At 41.0% G+C, this 20,594-nt stretch overlaps 1 protein-coding gene across 6 annotated transcripts in view; it reads left to right on the forward strand.

Moving 5' to 3' along the window:
* Nucleotides 1-20,594, forward strand: part of Inpp4b (inositol polyphosphate-4-phosphatase type II B) — a 766,439-nt gene that overhangs the window by 692,544 nt on the left and 53,301 nt on the right. For all 6 annotated transcript variants that reach the window (XM_041663514.1, XM_041663517.1, XM_041663511.1 and 3 more), the window contains 5 exons: nt 4,313-4,485; nt 5,619-5,742; nt 6,840-6,957; nt 9,903-10,043; nt 12,628-12,725. In XM_041663514.1, the coding sequence (XP_041519448.1) occupies nt 4,313-4,485; nt 5,619-5,742; nt 6,840-6,957; nt 9,903-10,043; nt 12,628-12,725 (654 nt within the window). The remainder of the gene's footprint in view (nt 1-4,312; nt 4,486-5,618; nt 5,743-6,839; nt 6,958-9,902; nt 10,044-12,627; nt 12,726-20,594) is intronic.

Genomic DNA, 20,594 nt, shown 5'->3' on the forward strand with positions numbered 1-20,594 from the left:
TAGGGCTTAGCCTGAGCTGGTCTCAGACCCTTAGGAATTTTGTCAGCTTCCTTTGGAGCTGCTCCAGCTGTTTGGCTTCTTCAAAGTTCCTGAGTAAATGATCAGGGCTTGGACATCTCTCAGCTCTTTGCAGAGTGTTTAGTGGCCATTTGGTCTTTGAAATTTTCCTTTTATCCCCCGCCCCCCATTTATGAAAAGTTGTGGTAACAAAAATAAGAATGGCTCTATGCTTTTGTGAGATTAATTATTTTAAATGAGGATAGAAAATCAAACACCTGAGAAGAAAATGGCTCAGAAATGGGCAAGCCAGCATTACGCTGTGCTACAGTTGCTTTGCTACATGGCCCTTTTATTTTTCTCCCGAGTAACGTAAGAGCCATTGAGCTCAGAGGACACGGACATCCTGTACAGGAAATAGATGGTGTGTGGAGAGGAGGGAGGGCGCCCAGCAGTCGTTCTCTGAATCCTTCAGCCAGTTTCACTTGAATACATTAGAGAAGGCCATAAAGGGACGGGAAGCAGAGCTCCACCTGGATGGCTTCCAAGCCCTTCACAGAGCTCAGGAAAAGCTCAGCTAAGTCACATGCATTTTATGTTTTCCTGCGGAAAGATTCCACTTGGTGGGCTCAGGGTTAAGGAGTCTCAGCAAGTTTTTATGGAGGCACTAAAACATTCTCTTGGTGTTTTGCTCTGTTGCTGAAGGAAGCCCGTGGGGGAGGGCAGAACTCAGGGGCTGCCGACTGATGAGCTCGGTGAGGCACTGATGTGAACACAATCATGATGCAAGCACAGCTGCCCTGCTCCTTGGACGTGTCTCACAGAGGAGTGTGTGTGTTTGCACACACAACCATGCACGTGTGTAAATCCTCAGTTGAAATGTAAAAAGCCTAAACTTGGGAGAGTAGGTATGTGGGGATTTTTGCTTTGCCCACACAACATGAAGGGATGGTTTCCTGTGAGAGGAAAAGACAGCCACATGCAAAGGGTTGAGAGGGGAGGGTGTGAAGACTGAGCTCCTCCCCGAACCAGGAGCTCCCCCACCAAAAAAACAACCATCAGTTCCAAAGAGAAAACAGAAGCATATTTTGTTCTTCATACAAGTGATGTAGAATGTTCATTGAAACAAAAAAAACCATTTGTGACATGAACTCAGCCTTTATTTGGGCCACCATATCCTATGGTGCTTATGTCACAACCTGTGATTTACACAGGGGGTGGGTGTTGTCATGAGAAATAAACCTGTAGTCTTTGGAATTTGCTGCAACCAGTTCCTTTATCTGCTGACTTAGCTGATACCTTCTCTTTCTAGAAAAATATGCATTGGTTGCCTTCCTGGTTTATGCTTCTCCAAGAAAGCATACTGTCCATCTTCAAGATACCTTACCATGCACTAACACTTCCAACTCTTCATTCATAACTAATCTCTTCCCACATTCTCATTCTTCTTAAATTGTAATCATAAAAATATAGTTGCCATCTAATCTAGAAGGTAAGACATTGTATTGAATGGAGATGACGGATTGCTACCAGTGAGGAAAGTACCTCCTGTTTCTCCCAGGTTTAGAGGATCAGTGTATTTCTACCCCATTCTAAGAAAGCTAGAAACGGTCCCTCCCTCTCTCTCCCTTTTCTCTTTCATTTCCTAAGTGGTCTATGGAGCTTCTACTTTCAAAAACCTTGAAGAAAAGCAAACAGCTGCATTTCATTTGAAATGACAAACTCATTCAAGGACAAAACCTTAGACGCTTAAGTTAGCTTTTCTGTTTTCAAAGTAGGAAGAACATATTACACCCCCGAGTAAGCTGTTACCCCCAGATATGGGAGAGTATGATTCAAGGTGCCGAAGCTATAGACTTGTTTCTGGAGGACTATGCAAATATACAAATCCTGTTTCATTCATTCATTCTTGAATGAAATGAGTGATAAGGTAGTTCCCCTTCAGCCTGATAGAGCAGCTCCACCTACTGCACAAAAGCTGTATTTTCTGCTTGATAAATACAGTGGAATTTCAACCCTACAGCACCAACCACTAAACAGAGCTGGTTGATACTTAATTGCCAACATCAAGCTATGAGTCAGTTTATCAGAATTTCCTTCTCCACATTGTCGAATGAATCCAGCTGTCATGAGCTTTCCTTAAATGTCCCCTTCTTTAGTGGGTTGCTTTTTCATGGTCCACTACTAACACTTAAGTTTACAATATCTTTTGAGGAGAGACACATAATGTTCTGCTTTATATTGCATCGTTTCTGTCTTTGTGAAGCTGGGGCCACTCATTATCCTTCCAACCGTTTGGATTAGGTCATCTGGTTTCTTAATCGCAACATCAGATAAATGATAGCAAACACAGCACAGCCCTGATATGATTCCTTTTTCCACTCTCTGTTGTTCGTTCAAGGTCCTAACTGATTATTGACCTTTCAATGCACTCTGGAAGATGACTCGTCTTGTCTTGAGGATATGATGTTATCACAAAACTGACTTGATAATTAGTTTTGCAGCTTCCATCATTCATGTTATGTTGTACTTGTCAACTCATAATTAATTAATTTATAGTTGAATAGAAGGCCACAGAATCAAATATTTGTATTTCATATTTCTCAAGTCTTTGTTCTCCAAATAAATTGAATAAGACACAATTTGTTCATATATTATGTGCCAAATTCACAATTATGCAGTTGATCCATATTTAAATTTAGACTTGTAAGTACCTAATGGGCTTCAATTTTTATTTTCACTTTAAGAATGGCTATGTGGGTGTTGGAGAGATGACTCAGTGGGTGAAATGTTTGTTGAAGACTTTGGCTTGGATCCTATCTCCTCATTCCTTCTTCATTACTGAAAATGTGCAAAAGAAAGCGCAACCACTCAACACCCGAGCAAAAGGCCAGCACAGTGATTGACACCTGTGTTCTCAATGCCCGAGAGTTGAGAGAAAGGATGGAGCATAGAGTTCATTAGCCAGAGGTTAGCCAGAGGGTGGGTTCAAGTTCAGGCTGAGGCCATCTCAGCATGTAAGATGGGAGCAATAGAAGGAGATGCATGATGTAAACCTCTGTCCTCTATACAAGTACAGAGGCATGCATACGTATATGTACATATGTACATACACTGTGAACCAGAGCATGTGTGCACACACGTGTACACACACACACACACACACACACACAATTCTTTAAAAACACTATTTGAAACTCTAAAAAATGTCAAAAGTCTGACTTTCTCAAATATACCTGCATTTTACAAAAACATGCCATATTTATCATAAATCGACCCATTCACTGACAATTTTGGTCTCTGCTAAAAACTGACCCTGTGCTAGTTTCTGAGAATTTGGTGGTTAATAAATAAATGGATTTCTCTCCCTCACTGAACTCCTTTTAAAAAAGTTTTCACAGCAGTAACAGACTGAAGCAGTGTGTGTCAAAAAAGATGTGACAGCCTTTCCTTTTTCTTCAGGACAGCGTAAAACTCAAGGAAACGACTTCCTTGAAGATAGAGGCCGCAAACTAGGGTTTCAGAGAGGGCAAACTGTTCGCCAGAAAGCTAAGTAGAGGAAAGAAAACTTCTAGAAGAGTACATATCTTGAAAGTCCCTGGGTTAAGAAAGTAGGACAGGATGAGGGGTGTTTTAGTACACTTAAAAGTCGGCATTTCAAACTGTGTTCTAAGGTGGTTCTAGACAAGTGTGCAGAGGTCAGATCGTGGTGGGGCCTTCATGAATTTGAACTGATTCTGCATGCAATGGTGGTCCTTGACTAGCTTTTGTTGGTTTATATATCTTAAATAAGGAAAAGGGAACAATGAAATGGGATTCGAACTGATTGAGAAGTTCCCATCCCACACTACAGAGGGAGGATAGGAGATGAGCAGAAAGGAGGCAGGAGGGACGTAAATTAGGAAACCAGGAACTGACTCTCGGTACGTCAATGCATGACAGGCAGAGTACGGGTGGACTGCTATTAAATGGGCCGTGCTAGGAGTAGAGATGATCTGATGGTCAAGTTTCTATAAGAAATCCACCAAAACTTCTGTCTCCAGCATAAAGAGAATCTGATAGCATCATTAATTGACATTCAGGGAATGCCCATATTAAAAGAATGCCCATAAGAAAAGCAAAGCAGAAAGAAAGCCACTGTCGAGGACAGCTTGCGTCTGGGGCAAAGGTCCATGGAAGCCTTCTGTCATGGCCAACAGACATCTGGGGTAAAGGTCCATGAACCTGGGTGAAGGAACAAGTTCACTCAGCATAATGATTGTCTGCTCAGTTTTTCTCATCTTTGCCACTCTTCTTGCTCCACATCCTGCCACAGAGGACTGGTATGAACAGCTACAGCCCCTCATCCTCACCCTGAAGGAGTGCATGGGAGAGGTGGTGAGCCGAGCCAAGCAGTCCCTGACGTTTGTGCTGCTTCAGGAGCTAGCCTACAGCCTGCCCCAGTGCCTGGTGCTGACCCTGAGAAGGGACATCGTCTTCAGTCAGGCGGTGGGTGCCCACTGTGGTGTGTACAGAAGTGTGAACCGCCCCCGTCCCATCCTCGATGGGGGCACAGCCCTTCGAATGGTGTTAGTTTTAAATAGCCCTTCTGAAATCCTGGCCCCCTCTTTAGTTTATCTGGATAAATAGACTGAATATGTCATGGAGGACTTTTGAATCTTTGATATTTCTCTGTGAAAAGACACAGTGTGAAATGTATATTTTGCTTGAGCCGTGGATGGACTTTGAGAGGAAGAGTCGGTGTTCTCTTGTGTCATTCCCTGAGACAGCCTATGAGGGGAAAGGAAGGGACTGTCACCTTGCATTGCAAGTGATGGCCAAGAGCTCATCAAAGGGCACATTTGTATATAACCCCTTATTTATTCAGCTTTCCCAGAAATCTCAGGACAAGGTTTTGTAGAGATCTCTCCTTCCCTTCATAAGAGACTTTTTGCAAGGCTGCAGGATTTATTTGTAATAGTTGGCTGATGATTCCCTTTTCCTATATCCAACCATAACGGTGACTCCAAGACCAGTTCTACCCCCAGCGCAGGGCTCACCACTTTCCTTTTGCTTCCCTCTCTACCCCACGATTCAGTTTCAGAGGTCAAGATGTGGAAGAAAGGAGAGCACAATGTTTCATGTTGTAAGCTGTCATTGCAGAGGGGGGTTTCACCAAACTGCCCATTGCAGTAGATTATGCCATTAGTGGTCCAGTGGAAGACGAACCCAGCCAGGCATGGCACTTTCCCTTAAGCCTGCTCATTTATGATGTCCTTTTAGTGACTCTTGTCACATGTGCAAAAACACAATATTAGTAAAATTTGATAATCTTAAGAAGTTTAGTGGAGCTATGGTTATAGACAGTAGACATCCAATTCAAAGATTTTCCACCTTGGTTCTAAAATCCATTTACCTAGTTTCCTTTCAATTCTGTATTCCCAAACCCTTAGACAATGCCACCCTAGATTAAAGACCATCAATTTATTTTAATAAATATGTGCAAATTCTAGCAGCTTTGTTATATACACTTGCTGAATTTTAATTAAAGCTGGGATGTCTCAAAAATCTGAAGATATTTACAAACTGAGGTGATAAGGTTGCTGACCCCAGTGAATTTCTTGAATGATTTCTTTCCTTAGCTTGCTGGATTGGTGTGTGGTTTTATCATCAAGTTACATACAAGTCTGCATGACCCCGACTTCCTCCAGCAGCTTCACACAGTGGGCTTGATAGCACAGTATGAAGGACTGCTAAGCACCTATAGTGAGTATTGCATGCACCTATGAAGAACTGCTAAGCACCTATAGTGAGTATCGCATGGGTTTGTCTTAAGATCTTATTGCTGGTCATAGTCATAATATATCAGTTTTCTCAGATAAGGTGAAAACTCAGTGGTGAACCTTTTCTATGCCACATGTCAGAGGAATGGTGTAGCTTGTAAGTTCTTACTTGCTTGCCCTTGGGTTTTCCTTGGGATTCAATTTATGTTTTGAAGATAGAATTGTGGGTTATTTCAGAGTGGGCTCTTTAGCAGTCATCTGGATTTTTTTTTTAAATATACAGGCTTATTGACAACATTGGTTTCATTGACTGGATTGTAAAGACACCATAGCCTCATGTCTAGGACTGTGCTGTTCAATACGAGAGCCCCATGTGTTTATGGAGTGCTTGATATTCAGCTACCCCCAAATCCATGTGTTCTAGACATGAACACCAGATTGCAAAGACTAGCAGAGGCTTTTTCCATTAACTGGTGGGAAGTTTATGTGGCTTTACATGTGAATCTGCAGTTTGTATATGTTGGGATTATATGTACTGTACTATTAAAATTAATGTTGCTTTGTTTCATTTTATTCATTTGAAGAAATGATGAACAGAAAATCTGAATAATAGCCCACATTCTACTTCTATTGAATAAGCTAATCTAGGGCATTTATTATGTCTTCAGCAATGTTTTTCAGAATCTGAAGACAAAATTAGCATTAGGCGATTGATAATTGATGAAATGATCAGTAAATCCCTCTATTCTAAAATATCAAATGGCAGTCCTGTCAATAGAAGATGTCTAAATGATAGTTTGCTTCATAAAAAGGCTTAGAAATCTCCCTCTGGCTTCCCAGTACAGGTGAACATTCTTCTTCCCTCAAAGGGAACACCGACATCTGCAGTCCATTAAAAGCATTCTTATTTCGCTGTTGAAAACCTGCACAGTTGATCTGGGCATATGCTGAATGGGCTCAGTGCATTGAGAAACTCAGTCACTGCACTGCCAGGCAGAACTCCAGCAGGGAGGCACCGCAGTGAGCAGCATTTTAGTTTAATAGTCTGTTTGTTAACAAGGTACCTTTCTCCCTGTGCAGGTGATGAAATTGGAATGCTCGAGGACATGGCTGTCGGCATTTCAGACTTGAGGAAAGTGGCATTTAAAATAACTGAAGCCAAGTCTAGTGATGACCTGCCCATTCTCACAGGAAGGCGGTGAGTGGTGCCCCTGCCCAAAATCTAGATGTTGTCACACTCATGGCGTTTTGTGGGCATATTTCCTCAGAATTCAGGCTTGGTGTTCTTTCATCTTTTCTTTCTTTCTTTCTTCTTCTTCTTCTTCTTCTTCTTCTTCTTCCTCCTCCTCCTCCTCCTCCTCCTCCTCCTCCTTCTCCTTCTCCTCTTTCTACTTCTCCTTCTCCCTCTCCCTCTCCTTCTGCTTCTCTTTCTTTTTCTCCTTCTCCTTTTTTTGATGAGAAATAAATGCAGATTGGATGATACCAGGAGGTCCTGAAAATATCCTGGAAGTCTCATGCATGTTTGTGAAATGGTCATGAGGTTGCACATAATAAGGTTTATGAAACAGAAGAAATCTGCAGCCGCGGCAGCATCCAGAGCCAACTCCTCTTCACGCCGTCTGGTTCAAAGCTCTGGGTGTTTTGCGAGAATTGCTCAGCTAATAGCTTCATAATTCTTGAGATGATTTCAAATTAAATTCAGTTAAAAGCAGCAACATGTAAGGAAGGATATATTCTTATGTCAAGTGCATATTCTACCATTTTTTAAAATTATTTTTGACAATTCACTTTCAGACTCTGAGATTTCCGAGAAAAGTTTTTTTTTTTTTTTTAATAAATAGCTTATAAGGTCAGAATATGACAGGCAGAGTTCCAGAAATAATAAAAAAAGATGGCATGTAAAAGAGATTTTTAATAGAAGAATTGTACCATACAATAATTTGTTTCATTCAGAAGTCATCCAATTTTGATTGATCTGCTGTTATCACATTTGAATATTATATGAGTGACATGAATTTTGAAGTCATCTCAGGTCGTAGTGTAAACATGTGTTACAGACAGATGCGGAACAGATCAAGTAAACATACAATAGTTACTTAGAATTATATGCCAAAGGTATATACATAACAGTAAGTTCCTCGTGTAGAGAAGAGAACTCTGGAGCACAAAATAAACAGAGCCCAATGAAAGTAAATGTCTCATCTGAATATTAACTCATCCTTTGCTATTATTGGAGGAAAAATGAATAAAATTGTTCACAAACGCATCTGGAACATAACACATTCTTCCGAAGTTTATTACCTAGTGGGATAAGCTGACACATCCCTCACCGTTCATGAGAGAGTTTACCCGGCCACTGTGCCAGTGAGGGGAAGGAGGTTCTCGCTGAGGATATCCCTCCAGCCGCATTTACATTCAGAACTTGTTGGAGAAGTACAGTATTCCCAGGCCAGAAAAAATGCATCTGGGTCCATCTTCTCTGCTATAACAAGAGCCACCTCAAACAGCCGTCTTATGTAGGGAGGGAGCTTAGTTAAGAGAATTACTTGCACACCACGCTCAGAGACCTCAGGTTGGTCATCAGCCCAGAGAAAGCTGGGCCTGGGTTCCATCACCAGTAGTGTGTGTGTGTGTGTGTGTTTGTGTGTGTGTGTGTGTGTTTGCCTCCTCTACAAACCATTTCTACTTTTCTTCTTTCTCCATGGCTGGCTGGCTCTCCTTTTTCTCTGACTACCAGCCCTGCCTATCCCTCCTCTGACTAGATATTGGTCATTCCGGTTTTTATTAGACCAATCAGGTGCCTTAGGCAGGCAAGATAAAACAGCAATACATCTTTCCAGAGTAAAACAAATGCAACATTAACAAATGAAACACATCTTTGCCTAGTTAAACAATTATTCTGCAATGCAAACAAATGCAACAAATCTTTACATAGTTAAACAAATATCCTACTCCACAATATGAGTCTATTATCAATAGTATTTAACAAAATATTTTACTGGAAAATTTAAAATTATTGTTAAAGGGAAACTCACTCTTTGTCCTGTTCTTTTTCCAATGTATAAATTATGCTCCTACCCACTCCATGTACTTCTGAAAATATGTGGCTTCCTCCGGTCCCTAGAGTAAATTCTTTACATGTCTACATTCAAGTTCTTCCTACATCAGATAATAAGTGTGACATATGCAAGGAGCTGGACTCATTTTATGGATCCTAAACTTCCAACATTGTGTAGTTTAGGATCATTTTTAATGAAATTTTCTAGTGGAAAAATGTTTCTTTTTTTCTGCAAAATTTTCTAAAGAATCACAAGTGCCTGAGGTTAATTACATACTCAGTAATGTTATTTCCGTCTGGTTGTCCCAAACAGGCAGGTTTTTCCATCCAGCTAGGCAAAAAGAAATGTGTATCCTACTCACATTGCTCATCCACGTACCTCAGAAGAAGCCACTCAAGGGAGGACAGGCTTATCTGGTCTCCATATCTGAGCTAAGATGGTCTATCGGGAAGGGAAGGTATAGCTCTGGATGGCTCCATGACACGGAACCTCTGACTGTGACTGCCACACTTCTGTGTACCAAGGGCAGGGACACACTCTAAACGTGAAGTATCCTAAGCCATGGACAGTGGCCTCCATTCCTTAGTTGTCCCACCTCCAAACACACTGCAACTGTCTGGTACCAACTGCTCAAACACCAAACTGTGTGGGACAGTTCCCATTTAATTTGCAACAATTTTACTTATCACTTTATTAAGACTCATTATACTGAAAAAACCATTAATATGTTTATTGTCCCTATTTGGAGGACTGATCTGGTTCTAATGATAAGTGAAGAAAACTTTAGACGGCCCATGCACTTGGCCAGGTGTCGTAAAAAGTGAGGTAATCATCCTCCTTTCCTGTGGAACTCGGAGCAAGGCTGAGAGTGTAGGTACACATAATCTTGCCATTGCATATGTCATGCATTTTAACAATGAAACGGGTGTATGTTCTTCAGTGAATGGTGGGGGGGGGGAGCAGATAACCACAAAAGCATCGAAGGTGTCGTGGTCCAACTTACCTGTTTTCCCTCCCGATGAACCGCAAACACCCGAAAGCAAATACCAAGTACTGTTTCTTTCCCGCCCTTCGCTGTCCGCAGAGAACACTACGTGGTGGAGGTCAGGCTCCCGGCTGCCATGTTTGAGTCGCTCCCTCTGCAGATTAAAGAAGGCCAGCTGCTCCATGTCTACCCAGTTCTGTTTAATGTTGGAATCAACGAGCAGCAGACTCTGGCTGAGAGGTAGGCTTCGTGAGAAGGATGGTGTTCAGAGGGTCTTTGAAAAGCCGTATTTCTGCTTATAGAATTTAGACATAGGTATGTATAACATTTTCCTCTCAACTAATACACTCTCTAGTTACTTTTTGTGCGAAAGTAAACTGTACACACAAAGAAACTGTGTACAGTTACCCCTAAGTAAGTTTAAATGTGCCAGAACCTTGAGAAACAAACACACTGACGAGTTTTCATTATTCTGGCCTGTTGTAACTGCACCATAGGTCACTTGATTTTGAAAACATTCTCCTTTCCTTTATCTACCTTGTACATTAAAAAATGTGTCTTTAAGTACCTGGAAGCTGTGTACAAGTGATAGGATTTGGAAAACCAACAAAATTGCCAATAGGGTGACATGCTGAGGGAAGCAGGAATGTCAGTTTGCCTGGCGCTCTGACATCAGCGTGCTGTTGATCAGGCAAATCACGTCCCCTCTGTTCTTTGATGCCTACTTTCATGATTTCAAATTTTGGTCTACCCAGGCAACTCTTGCATGGGAGATATACTGCATAAATCCTGTAACATTTTCTTTAATATTCATCCAAATAATAACTATTTTATATGTCCATTCTTACATAAACCTACTTTGACAAGTATAAAGATTGAAGACCAGACAGCTTAAAGACTAAAATTCATTCCTTACACTTAAGAGTCTGAGAAATCCATGAGCCAGTTCCAGGGCACTGGTTCTTGGTGACGGTTCTTTTCCTTTATGCTCCCATGACCTCTACTTTACATGTATGAAGGGGGAGGGCAGAGATCTTTGGTATCACATTTTGTAAGGACACTAATCCTGTGGGGTCAGAACAGACCCTTGTATCATCATTTAACCTCGGTTATTCCCTTAGAGGCCACAGCAATAAAGAGAGACACCCTGGAGGATACAGTTTCCACAAAGGAGCATGAGTTTTGTGAGAACACAACATTTGTCCGACACTTCAGTTACTTACAATATCTAGCCAAGTCAGAGATCCCTAAGGAAATTCCCTGTGTGTTTTTTGGACACTCTATTCCTGGTCTTCAGGTACAGGTTGATACAGATGCAGAACATGGGTTGTGCCAGATCCCTCTTTGCCAGGTATAGGGCATATGGAGAAAGGACCATCATCCTCCAGAGGAAGCTTGTCAGCAAATAGCACATGAAATTTGGGTCTCCAAATAAGCAAAGATGTTGAAGAAACAAAACTAGTTAAAAGAAAATACTGTGATTTTATGATAGGGACTTCCTTGTAGGGATGTGATTCTCAACCTGTGGGTAGCAATTCCTCTGGGGATCAAATATTTACATTATGGTTCATAACAGTAGCAAAGTTACGGCTATGAAGTAGCAACAAAATAATTTTTGGTTGCGGGGGGGGGGCGGTCACCACAACATGAGGAATTGTATTAAAGGGTCACAACATCAGGAAGGTTGAGAACCAGGATTGTAAGGGAAGCTACCTTTCACCAGCTTTGAAGGGCAGATAGGAATTCATCAAGCTGACACGGAAGGTAAAATAGTATACTCAGAGAAAGATAGTGGGGGAAGTCTCGTGGGCGTTGTGATGCTCAGATGAAGGAGAATGGTTAACTGCACCCCACACGTGTCCCTCAAGTGCTGTGTAGAGGGCAGATGTGACAATGGGACTTGCATTTGGTTTTTATAGAGAGACGAGAAACTCTTAGAGACCTGGTATGAGGAAGTATGTGTTAGTTTAACTTTTCTAACATTTTAACTTACTGGCTGATACAGAGCTGATAATAAACATTTTCTGGAAATACTGTTCTAGGAATATGTCACAGGATAGGTGGAAGGGAAAGAGGGGCTAGAGGCATGTCACTAAGATGTCCTCAAAGCACTATGAGATGAATCTCACCTGTCTAAAGGGAGTGACAAAAGCAGAGATTTGAAAAGTCCAGTGAGAAATGGATAAAGTGGCCAGAGAGAGGAATCTGAATACTACTTAGATCTCAGAGCCGAATTTGTGGTAGAAATTGGAAGTGGATTTACAAGGATTTCAGTCTGTGGTTTGGAAGGAATAGTAAATCTACATGGAGATGTCAATTGACACCTAGGAAGTGTATTTATAGATTTGGATGGAGGTACATATTGGAAGCCACTTGCTAGAGAGACAAGCTTTAAGAATGAAACTGGGACCCATTCAAAGAGAAGACAGATGCAGAGGGATACAGGAACAAGCTCTGTGATAGAGGAAGATGAGAAACACCGGTGCACAGTTGCTGGGCTTCACAGGCTCACACCGAATACATTCAAGGTGCAGTCATCCCTGGGAGACTTCAGGGATACACCCATGCACCCAGCAGTTGGCAGAGGGCAAGATGCTATCCAGCCCAGTTTCCACACATGTTCTTCCAATCTCTGTGCAAGTACGAACAGGAGATCTCGTATGGACAGAGACAGATGGGGTGCAGCCCTGCAGAAAAAAGTGTGGAGTGGGTTACAAAAAACCTTGCCATCTATTTATCTTTAGTGCCAGTTCATATTCCCCAACTCCCTTCTTTGCTTTTGTTGTTGTTGTTAGGTTGGTTATTTTTGTTTTCCTATTTTCAGGTTTGGAGATGTTTCTTTGCAAGAAAGTATTAATCAAGAAAACTTTGAACTTGTTCAAGAATATTATTCGATATTCACAGAAAAGATGCCGCCTGATTGTAAGTATATACACATTGTAGAAAGACTAACAACCGTTGTCTAATTAATTGTCTTAAGAGGGGCTAGAGACAAGGGCCATGACTAAAGCGGCATGGAGTGGGGATTCACAGTGATTTTGAGATTTTGTAAAGGAAAGGCATGATTACCCAGGGGTGTGGCCAAAGCCTGCTTCCTTGCCTTGGATGCTGTTGCCTGGTGTTCGTGCTGGGACACTAAATGCAGTACCAGCAGAAAATGCCAAGATTTAGAAATATGGGTGTTATAATTAGAAATCTCAATTGGGTACACAGGAATTCCATATAATCTTCGACACTTAAATACCTTGACTGTTTGTGTTTAATCTTTTAGACATGAGATATGGCACATGAATATAAAGAGGAAGTCAGGTAGACTACATGTTCTCCAGAATAGTGGTTAGTTTATAAATCAAGGGACAGATTCCTTGTTTTATGTGCAGTTTTTAGATGTCTAATCTGATAGGCATGTTTTAAACTTTGGAATTGTCTTCTCTATTATTTATTTCTGTAGCTCTTTCCCCACGGAGCTCTAGAGTATTTGGATTTATAGACTGACCGTCTATCTCTAGTATAATCTGTTCAGATATGTGTACCGATAAAAAACTAAGTTTAAACAAATGTGAAACATTAACTTTACAACAAAAGCTGCAATTAAAGTCTGATGCCATCAAATTACAAGCAATTTGTTCATTGATCTGTGTCTGATTATGCTTGGAGTTTCTTATGCAACAGTACGTTCAGATCTTTCTAGAACCCAGTAAGTATTGTTTCATGACACAACAGCAACCTGTGTATTCATATGAAGATAGATAGCAAAGTTCACTTCCTGGTATTTACATTATAATTTTTATGTTATTATATTTCACATAAAATATTATTTTTGCCAAAAATTAAATTCTTCAAATGTGGTTTCTTAAGCATCCAGCATGCTTGGAATTATACACCTGTTAATTTCACTAGGGTTACTAATATGTATATACCAAACTACTTTTCTTTATTGATTAATTAAATTTACTGAGATTTAGACATTGGTCACTAGTTGCTCCAAGGCTTTGTTTTTCTTTTCATTCTAAAATAATCTCAGAATTTTCTTTTACTTACAATGTGGTTTCTGTCTACATTGATATCTGAAAACTACATATGGCCCCCAGCCTGAGAGCATCAACGTACCTGGGAACCCGTCAGCAAAGCAGGCCCTCAGCTCCTTTCCAGATTCCTCCATCCTCCCGGAGCCCATGCTTCCAAGTGATGTCTGGTCCTTAGCAGTGTTTTAGAGCTATTAGTATGCTGTCCTTATTCAAAGTGTAAATTCAAAGTATGTTGCTGCAAACTGTGAAGGGTTTTATTATGCCAGAAACAACCGTATCACCTTAAAAGGACATAAGGAGAAGTGCTTATAAGTATTACCTAGCATATGAAATATAAAATATTTATATACTCAGTAATTTAAACTATTCAAGGGAATAAATGTTTAAAGATTTAAGAACATTAAACTTTCTATATTAGCAATTAAATAGAATAGCCCCCCTCAATGTCCATGAGGGATTGGTTTCTTGACACCCTACAAATACCTTAAACTAAATCATTTCTACTAATAAAAACCTAGGGCAATCTAAGAAGTATGGAACTGTTCACTATGCTGTATTTTTATTGGGAATAATCACATATACACAAAGACTACATCAGGTTCAGGACAGATGCAGTTTTGTTTCTGAACACTTGTGATCTACGGTCGTTGAATTCATAGATGGTAATCCCATGAGGGGAAAAACTGACTATATAATCAAGTGTCTTTAGTACACGTACACACACACACACACACACACACACACACACACACATATAGTTATCCTGATCAGTCTGTATAAGGTATTGTATGTATATGTAAATTTTATGTATATGATTGGGGGCTGATCACTCTGTATTAGAGAGCCAATTGAGGCCCCTTTCCCGGGGAAGCCAGCAGGAAGTCCTTAGTTGCCTACAGTTCTTTATCAAGGACTGAAGCAGTGTGACCTTTCCACCTTCCACATTAGCGTGTCTGCTCACGGTGTCTTGTTTAGGCAGCCATGCTGATGAGATTTCATGGGTGTAGTTTCTCTGACATTTCTAGGAGATTAATCCTCAGAGCCAGCTTCCCGTTCTGTTGTACCTCCTCCCCATGACCTTGTAGTGAGGAAGCTTTGCTGTACACGTCTAATTCGGGGCTTCTCACCATTGTCCCCCTCCCCCACAACCTTGTAGTGAGGAAGCTGTGCTGTACACTAGGGACTGCTCATCAAGTCACTCGCCTGTTCTCTGCACGGTCATCAGTTGCCGTTTTCTGCAATGGCCTCTGTTGCACGAGCCACCCCTTTGATGAGGGGCGAGTCCTCTACTTACCAGTGGAAGTCATGGGTATTGGAAGAGAACCTACAACTGCCACTTTCCAAATGCCAGCAGAATTTCTATTGACATTCTAAATATTAATCCTTATCATCATAAATTGAACTAGTTTAAACTGAGCTAATCACATCTGATGGGTTAAATCGTAGTTTGCTTGATTTTCCCTACTTTATTTCTTACATTTTTGAGGCAAAGCTATCAGATTTTCTGCAGAATGGAGTGGTGGTGTCACTGTGGATACACCTGCAGCAAAAGTGCAACACACGTCTGTGTTGTCACGGGAACCTCTGGGGTGCATCAGGGAGAGAGGAAAGTGCAGCACACATCTGTATAGTCACGGGAACCTCTGGGGTGCATCCAGGGAGAGAGGAAAGTGCAGCACACATCTGTATAGTCACAGGAACCTCTGGGGTGCATCCAGGGAGAGAGGAAAGTGCAGCACACATCTGTATAGTCACAGAAAACTCGGGTGCATCCAGGGAGAGAGGAAAGTGCAGCACACATCTGTATAGTCACAGGAACCTCTGGGGTGCATCCAGGGAGAGAGGAAAGTGCAGCACACATCTGTATAGTAACAGGAAACTCGGGTGCATCCAGGGAGAGAGGAAAGTGCAGCACACATCTGTATAGTCACAGGGACCTCTGGGGGTGACCGAAAGCAGAACTTGGGGAGCATTTCTTTCCAAAAGGCAACCAAAGAGCTGTGTTAGGAGTATGGAGAGGGACTAAGAATTTAGCTAAAATCTCAAGAACTGTATTTCTGGTAGATATGACTGTTCTGAGTCATCTCTTTAATCCAAAAAAATCTATTATTATTTTTACAGTAACATTAAGGAGTTTATATTGAAGGACAGATAATTTATCAAGCCTAGTACTTGCCTTTATTAATACACTATGCATAGGTTGTATGTGAAATTTTTAATCCTGTGTTTTACATGACTTACAAATGAAATGCTTGGATTTTACGTGGTGTTCTAAGTAAAAATCACCTCTTCCCCGAGGATGCCATTAATCTTAGTGGATATCCTCTACTTTTGTTCCTTCAGGGCGATGTGGAATCTTCCCTAGGCTATCTGTTCACTCAGTGTCAGGTAGCAGTTAAGTTTTCTTTTACTCAGATAGGAAAATGTGTGAGCAAGTATAATCTCCCCCAAATATTCACTAATTCCGTGGGATGTGTAGGCTCAGTGGATAGTCTCAATTCAGCAATCTATGAAAATGTTGTTTTCCTTTAATAGTTGCTATGAATGTTACTGGGCATTTAGCCTTTAGCTGTTAGTAAACAGGAGTGTGATGTTGAATAAAAGTGGCCCATCAGCCTTGACCTCGCCCTTCTGAGATGCGTGAGACAGTCTAGTGAATTACCTGCTAATTTGTGTAAAAATCTCACTGCCCGTAGAATAAGTATTCATTTATGATCCTATACTCTCATATTCCCTCAGCTGAAAAAAAAAAGCCATTATTGGAAGGTTTAGTGGGCAGAGGGCTCTCCACAGTGAGCAGCCATTCTCCTGTCTGACGTTGGTTTGAAGCAGCAACTATGTATCAGAAATGAAGGCCTGGGGTCTACATGTCTCCAGCCAGCTGTTGTGGGTTCTTTCTCCTGCTTTTCTTTGTACAGTGTTTCGGGTTTCAGGGGTTTGTGTTTTTAGCTAAGACACCATAGTAAATCTTCTGGAGCTGTTTCCCCCGAGGCCCTCTCTGTGCTAGTTGCCTGCACCTGTGATCAGCTGGCAATTCCAGTCGGCAGGGTCAGCTCCTCACTCAGTCTGATCCTTGCACAGGGTTTGTTGCTGTTTCTTTTTTTTTTTTTTTTTTGAATCCTCGGGTCCTAAGGCTTAACTTTTGCATTCAGAATAAAGTCGAAAAAAAGGGTTCTCTAAGTCACCAGCTGGTGCAGATATAGCTTCATGTTCCAAAGTCACCATGATGTTGCAGATGTGTCCCAGAGCTTAGGAGAAGGGGTCAGAGAAGAGTTCTCCCCTTCTTAGAGGAGGAAGGACCGTCTGATATTTATCACATCCAAAGTCACAGTCCTTTTCCTAATATTGATGGTCAAGCATTTTTCCTTTGTCCCTAACGCAGTCTCCTAGAAACTCACCATGGGTGGACTTCCTTCCCATAATACTGTGCGGCATTGAGAGCAAGAAGGAAAAATAAGACACTTTTGTTTTCACTGATCTAAACTGTTACAAAAACATTTGACATCCTTGTCACAGATAGCATTTCACCCATTGTAGCAACAAGGATTGCGTAGAAAATACTTTGTTGTAGAAAAAAATCTCAGATTTGCAAAAAGAATAGGTATGATATTGTCATATTTTTCATCACACATATGCAATTTTTGCTGGAATTCTCACATTCAACTTAGCAGACATTGGCAGAGATGATATTATTTATAAAACTCTGTGTCAATCACCAGAGAAGAGGAAGATGAATAGATCTGTGCCTGGGTAGCATGCAGTCTAATGAGTCAGTGCAATCAATAGATAACCCACATTAACTCCAAAGCACTTTGCAGAAAAGCATGGTTTTGGGGGTGATGCATTTTTTTTCTGAATAATTTAGTCCTGTAGTTTTGCTGTTGTTGCTATACTGTCTCCTGGATAGTTTCTGATGTGTGCAGCTCTACAAGGTTACAGCATTCAGTTCTACACTAGGAAAAAGGAAGCAAGTCCTATGTAACTCCTTCCTTGACAAAAACAAGGAAATAAAAAAAATGAGTCTTCTGTTTTATATAGACTTCATTTCAGATAAATTATATGATTAGATTTCTGTGCAATCCCCCCAGAAATGAGGAAAAGATCAATATGTGCAGGGAGCCAGAGCCTTAGCCCCCCAAAGTGGGGAGGTTGCTGTAGTGGAGTCAAACAGGAGAGACTGGATTGTCATCTGTGGAGGTGAACAGAGACAGCAAGCACGTTTGTTAATAATGGAGATTAAAAAGAACAATTAAATGTGGGGAATCAATGATAGCATGTCATGGAATGTTTTTTAATGAAATGTGTACAACAAAAGTACATTATAGACTTTTAAGGAGAGAGCACAAATTGGAACATGTTGGAGACAGAGTAAGGGGCACATCCTTCAGAAACTCAACACGTGCACTGAGAGACAAAGGCAGGCACAAAGCAAGAGAAATAAGAGTATTGTTTCATCTTTTGTTCTCTTTGGTTTGTCAAGATGGCAGGTGTCCTCCTTAGGATTTCTATTGCTGTGAAGAGACACCATGCCATGGCAACTCTTATAAAGAAAATATTTAATTGAGGTGACCTGCTTTCAGTTTCAGAGGTTCAGCCCATTATCTTCCTAATGGGGAGAATGGCAGCTTCCAGGCCATAGTGGAGCTGAAGGAGCTGAAAGTCCTACATCTTTCATGAAGCAGGAAGTAGACTGAAACATTGGATAGTATCCTGAGCATAGGAAACCTCAAAGCCCGCCCCCACAGTGACATACTTCCTCCAACAAGGTCATACCCATTCGAACAAAACCACACGTCCTACTAAAGCCGTGTCCTAGGAGATTATGGGAACCAATTGTGTGCAAACTACTAGAGCAGGTGAACGTGTTTAAGGATATATGGAAAGCTAAGGTGGTAGGGATGGTCTAAAGAGATGGTCTTCCTGTGAGGTCCTAGAGAAGGAGACAATGGGACCCTTGTCCCCACCAGAAAGGCAAAGTAAAGCCCATAGAGTGAACAGAAGTCTCTACCTCCCCTTGAGGCAAAGTAAATGATCCTAAGGGGAAGAAAAAGCAGCATTCTGGTTTCTAGAAAGAGAAACCTGCCATGTCTCTGTGAAGTCTGTAGACCCTGAGAATTAGGTGAGTTAATGCTCTTTAAGCATTATATTCTACATGCAGATGCTGTTGTACGGGGTTGTGGTGTGATCCGGAGTTCTTCACAGCCCAGGGGTTCCCACTGTTCTATAGTAGCTTTAGAGGAAGAAATCTCAGAAAAAAAGATTTATATCTGCTTCACCATCTTTCTATCAATTTACTGTCAATCAAATTACTAAAACATATGTTTTCATTTTCTTTTATTGTCTTGATATAGGTTTCCCTGACATATTCAAGGCTAACCCTGAACTCAGTGGCCTTCCTGCCTCAGTCTTCTGAGTTTGGGGTTTAAAGGCCTCATGCACCATGTTCAACCATTATACACAGACACACACACACACACACACACACACACACACACTGTAGATATTTTTTGCAAAAGCCATATATGCATGCTAAGAATTCTGTTCAGTTCTATCATAAAAATTGTAGTTTATTTAAGCTGGAAGGTTTTCTGTCATTGAACTTTCATCTTGTTCTCAGTTTTTACTTTTCTTTTGTCTTTTGCGCTTGTGACTAAACCCGAGGAACTCTACTACTGGGTTGTTCTGAACTGCTCAGCATTTTCCATTTTTACCACATCAGTTGACCCTTATTCTCACCCGAACAGAGATTCTATGTGTCCAAGTCTTTTCTCAGGACAATACTGAAACCAACAATGCTATAAAATTTATAAAGTAACATCACCACATTGAGACAGTAACTCTATAGATAAAAGGACCCGATAGAAGGAAAGCAATGCTTATATATAAATACAACATAGAATAACTCAAGTTGAATGCTGTTGTACCACAGACAGGAGCAACTCACTCCTAATAGACAATGTTATTTGTTCATTGTTTAGTGTGTGTGTTCATGTCTGTACACGTGCATATGTATACAAATGAGGATAACAGCCAGAGAATGATCTTGGATTTGATCCTCAGGGGCTCTTGTGTTTTTGAGAGAGTATAGGCCAGAGTTGGTGACTAGCCAGCTCCAAGGGCTCTACCTGTCTCTGCCTAACTAGTCTTGAGGAACAGTTCTGCCCTATCTCACCCAGCTTTTTGTGCATGGTCTAACTCAGGTCATCATGCTTGTGAGTCATGAGGATTAACTAGTATAAGATGAGAGTATGCTGGTGAGTGATGAGAATTAACTAGTAAATAATGAGAGTGTGCTGGTGAGTGATGAGGATTAACTAGTATAAGATGAGAGTATGCTGGTGAGTCATGAGGATAAACTAGTATATGATGAGGGTATGCTATTGAGTGATGAGGATTAACTAGTATATAATGAGAGTGTGCTGGTGAGTGATGAGGATTAACTAGTATAAGATGAGAGTGTGCTGGTGAGTGATGAGGATTAACTAGTATAAGATGAGAGTGTGCTGGTGAGTGATGAGGATTAACTAGTATATAATGAGAGTATGCTGGTAGGTGATGAGGATTCACTAGTATAAGATGAGAGTATGCTGGTGAGTCGTGAGGATAAACTAGTATATGATGAGAGTATGCTGGTGAGTGATGAGGATAAACTAGTTAAAGCTGGTTTTAGTACAACACTGTTTTTTTATGCTGTTCATGATTCTGTAGCCTCCAAACTAATGTTGTGACTGTCTGCTTGCTAACACAGTCAGCTACAGCTGTT

This window comes from Microtus oregoni, unplaced genomic scaffold (genome assembly GCF_018167655.1).
Source record: "Microtus oregoni isolate MIOR12 unplaced genomic scaffold, Mior012 000014F_ref0000157, whole genome shotgun sequence".
In the NCBI taxonomy this organism is placed as follows: domain Eukaryota; kingdom Metazoa; phylum Chordata; class Mammalia; order Rodentia; family Cricetidae; genus Microtus; species Microtus oregoni.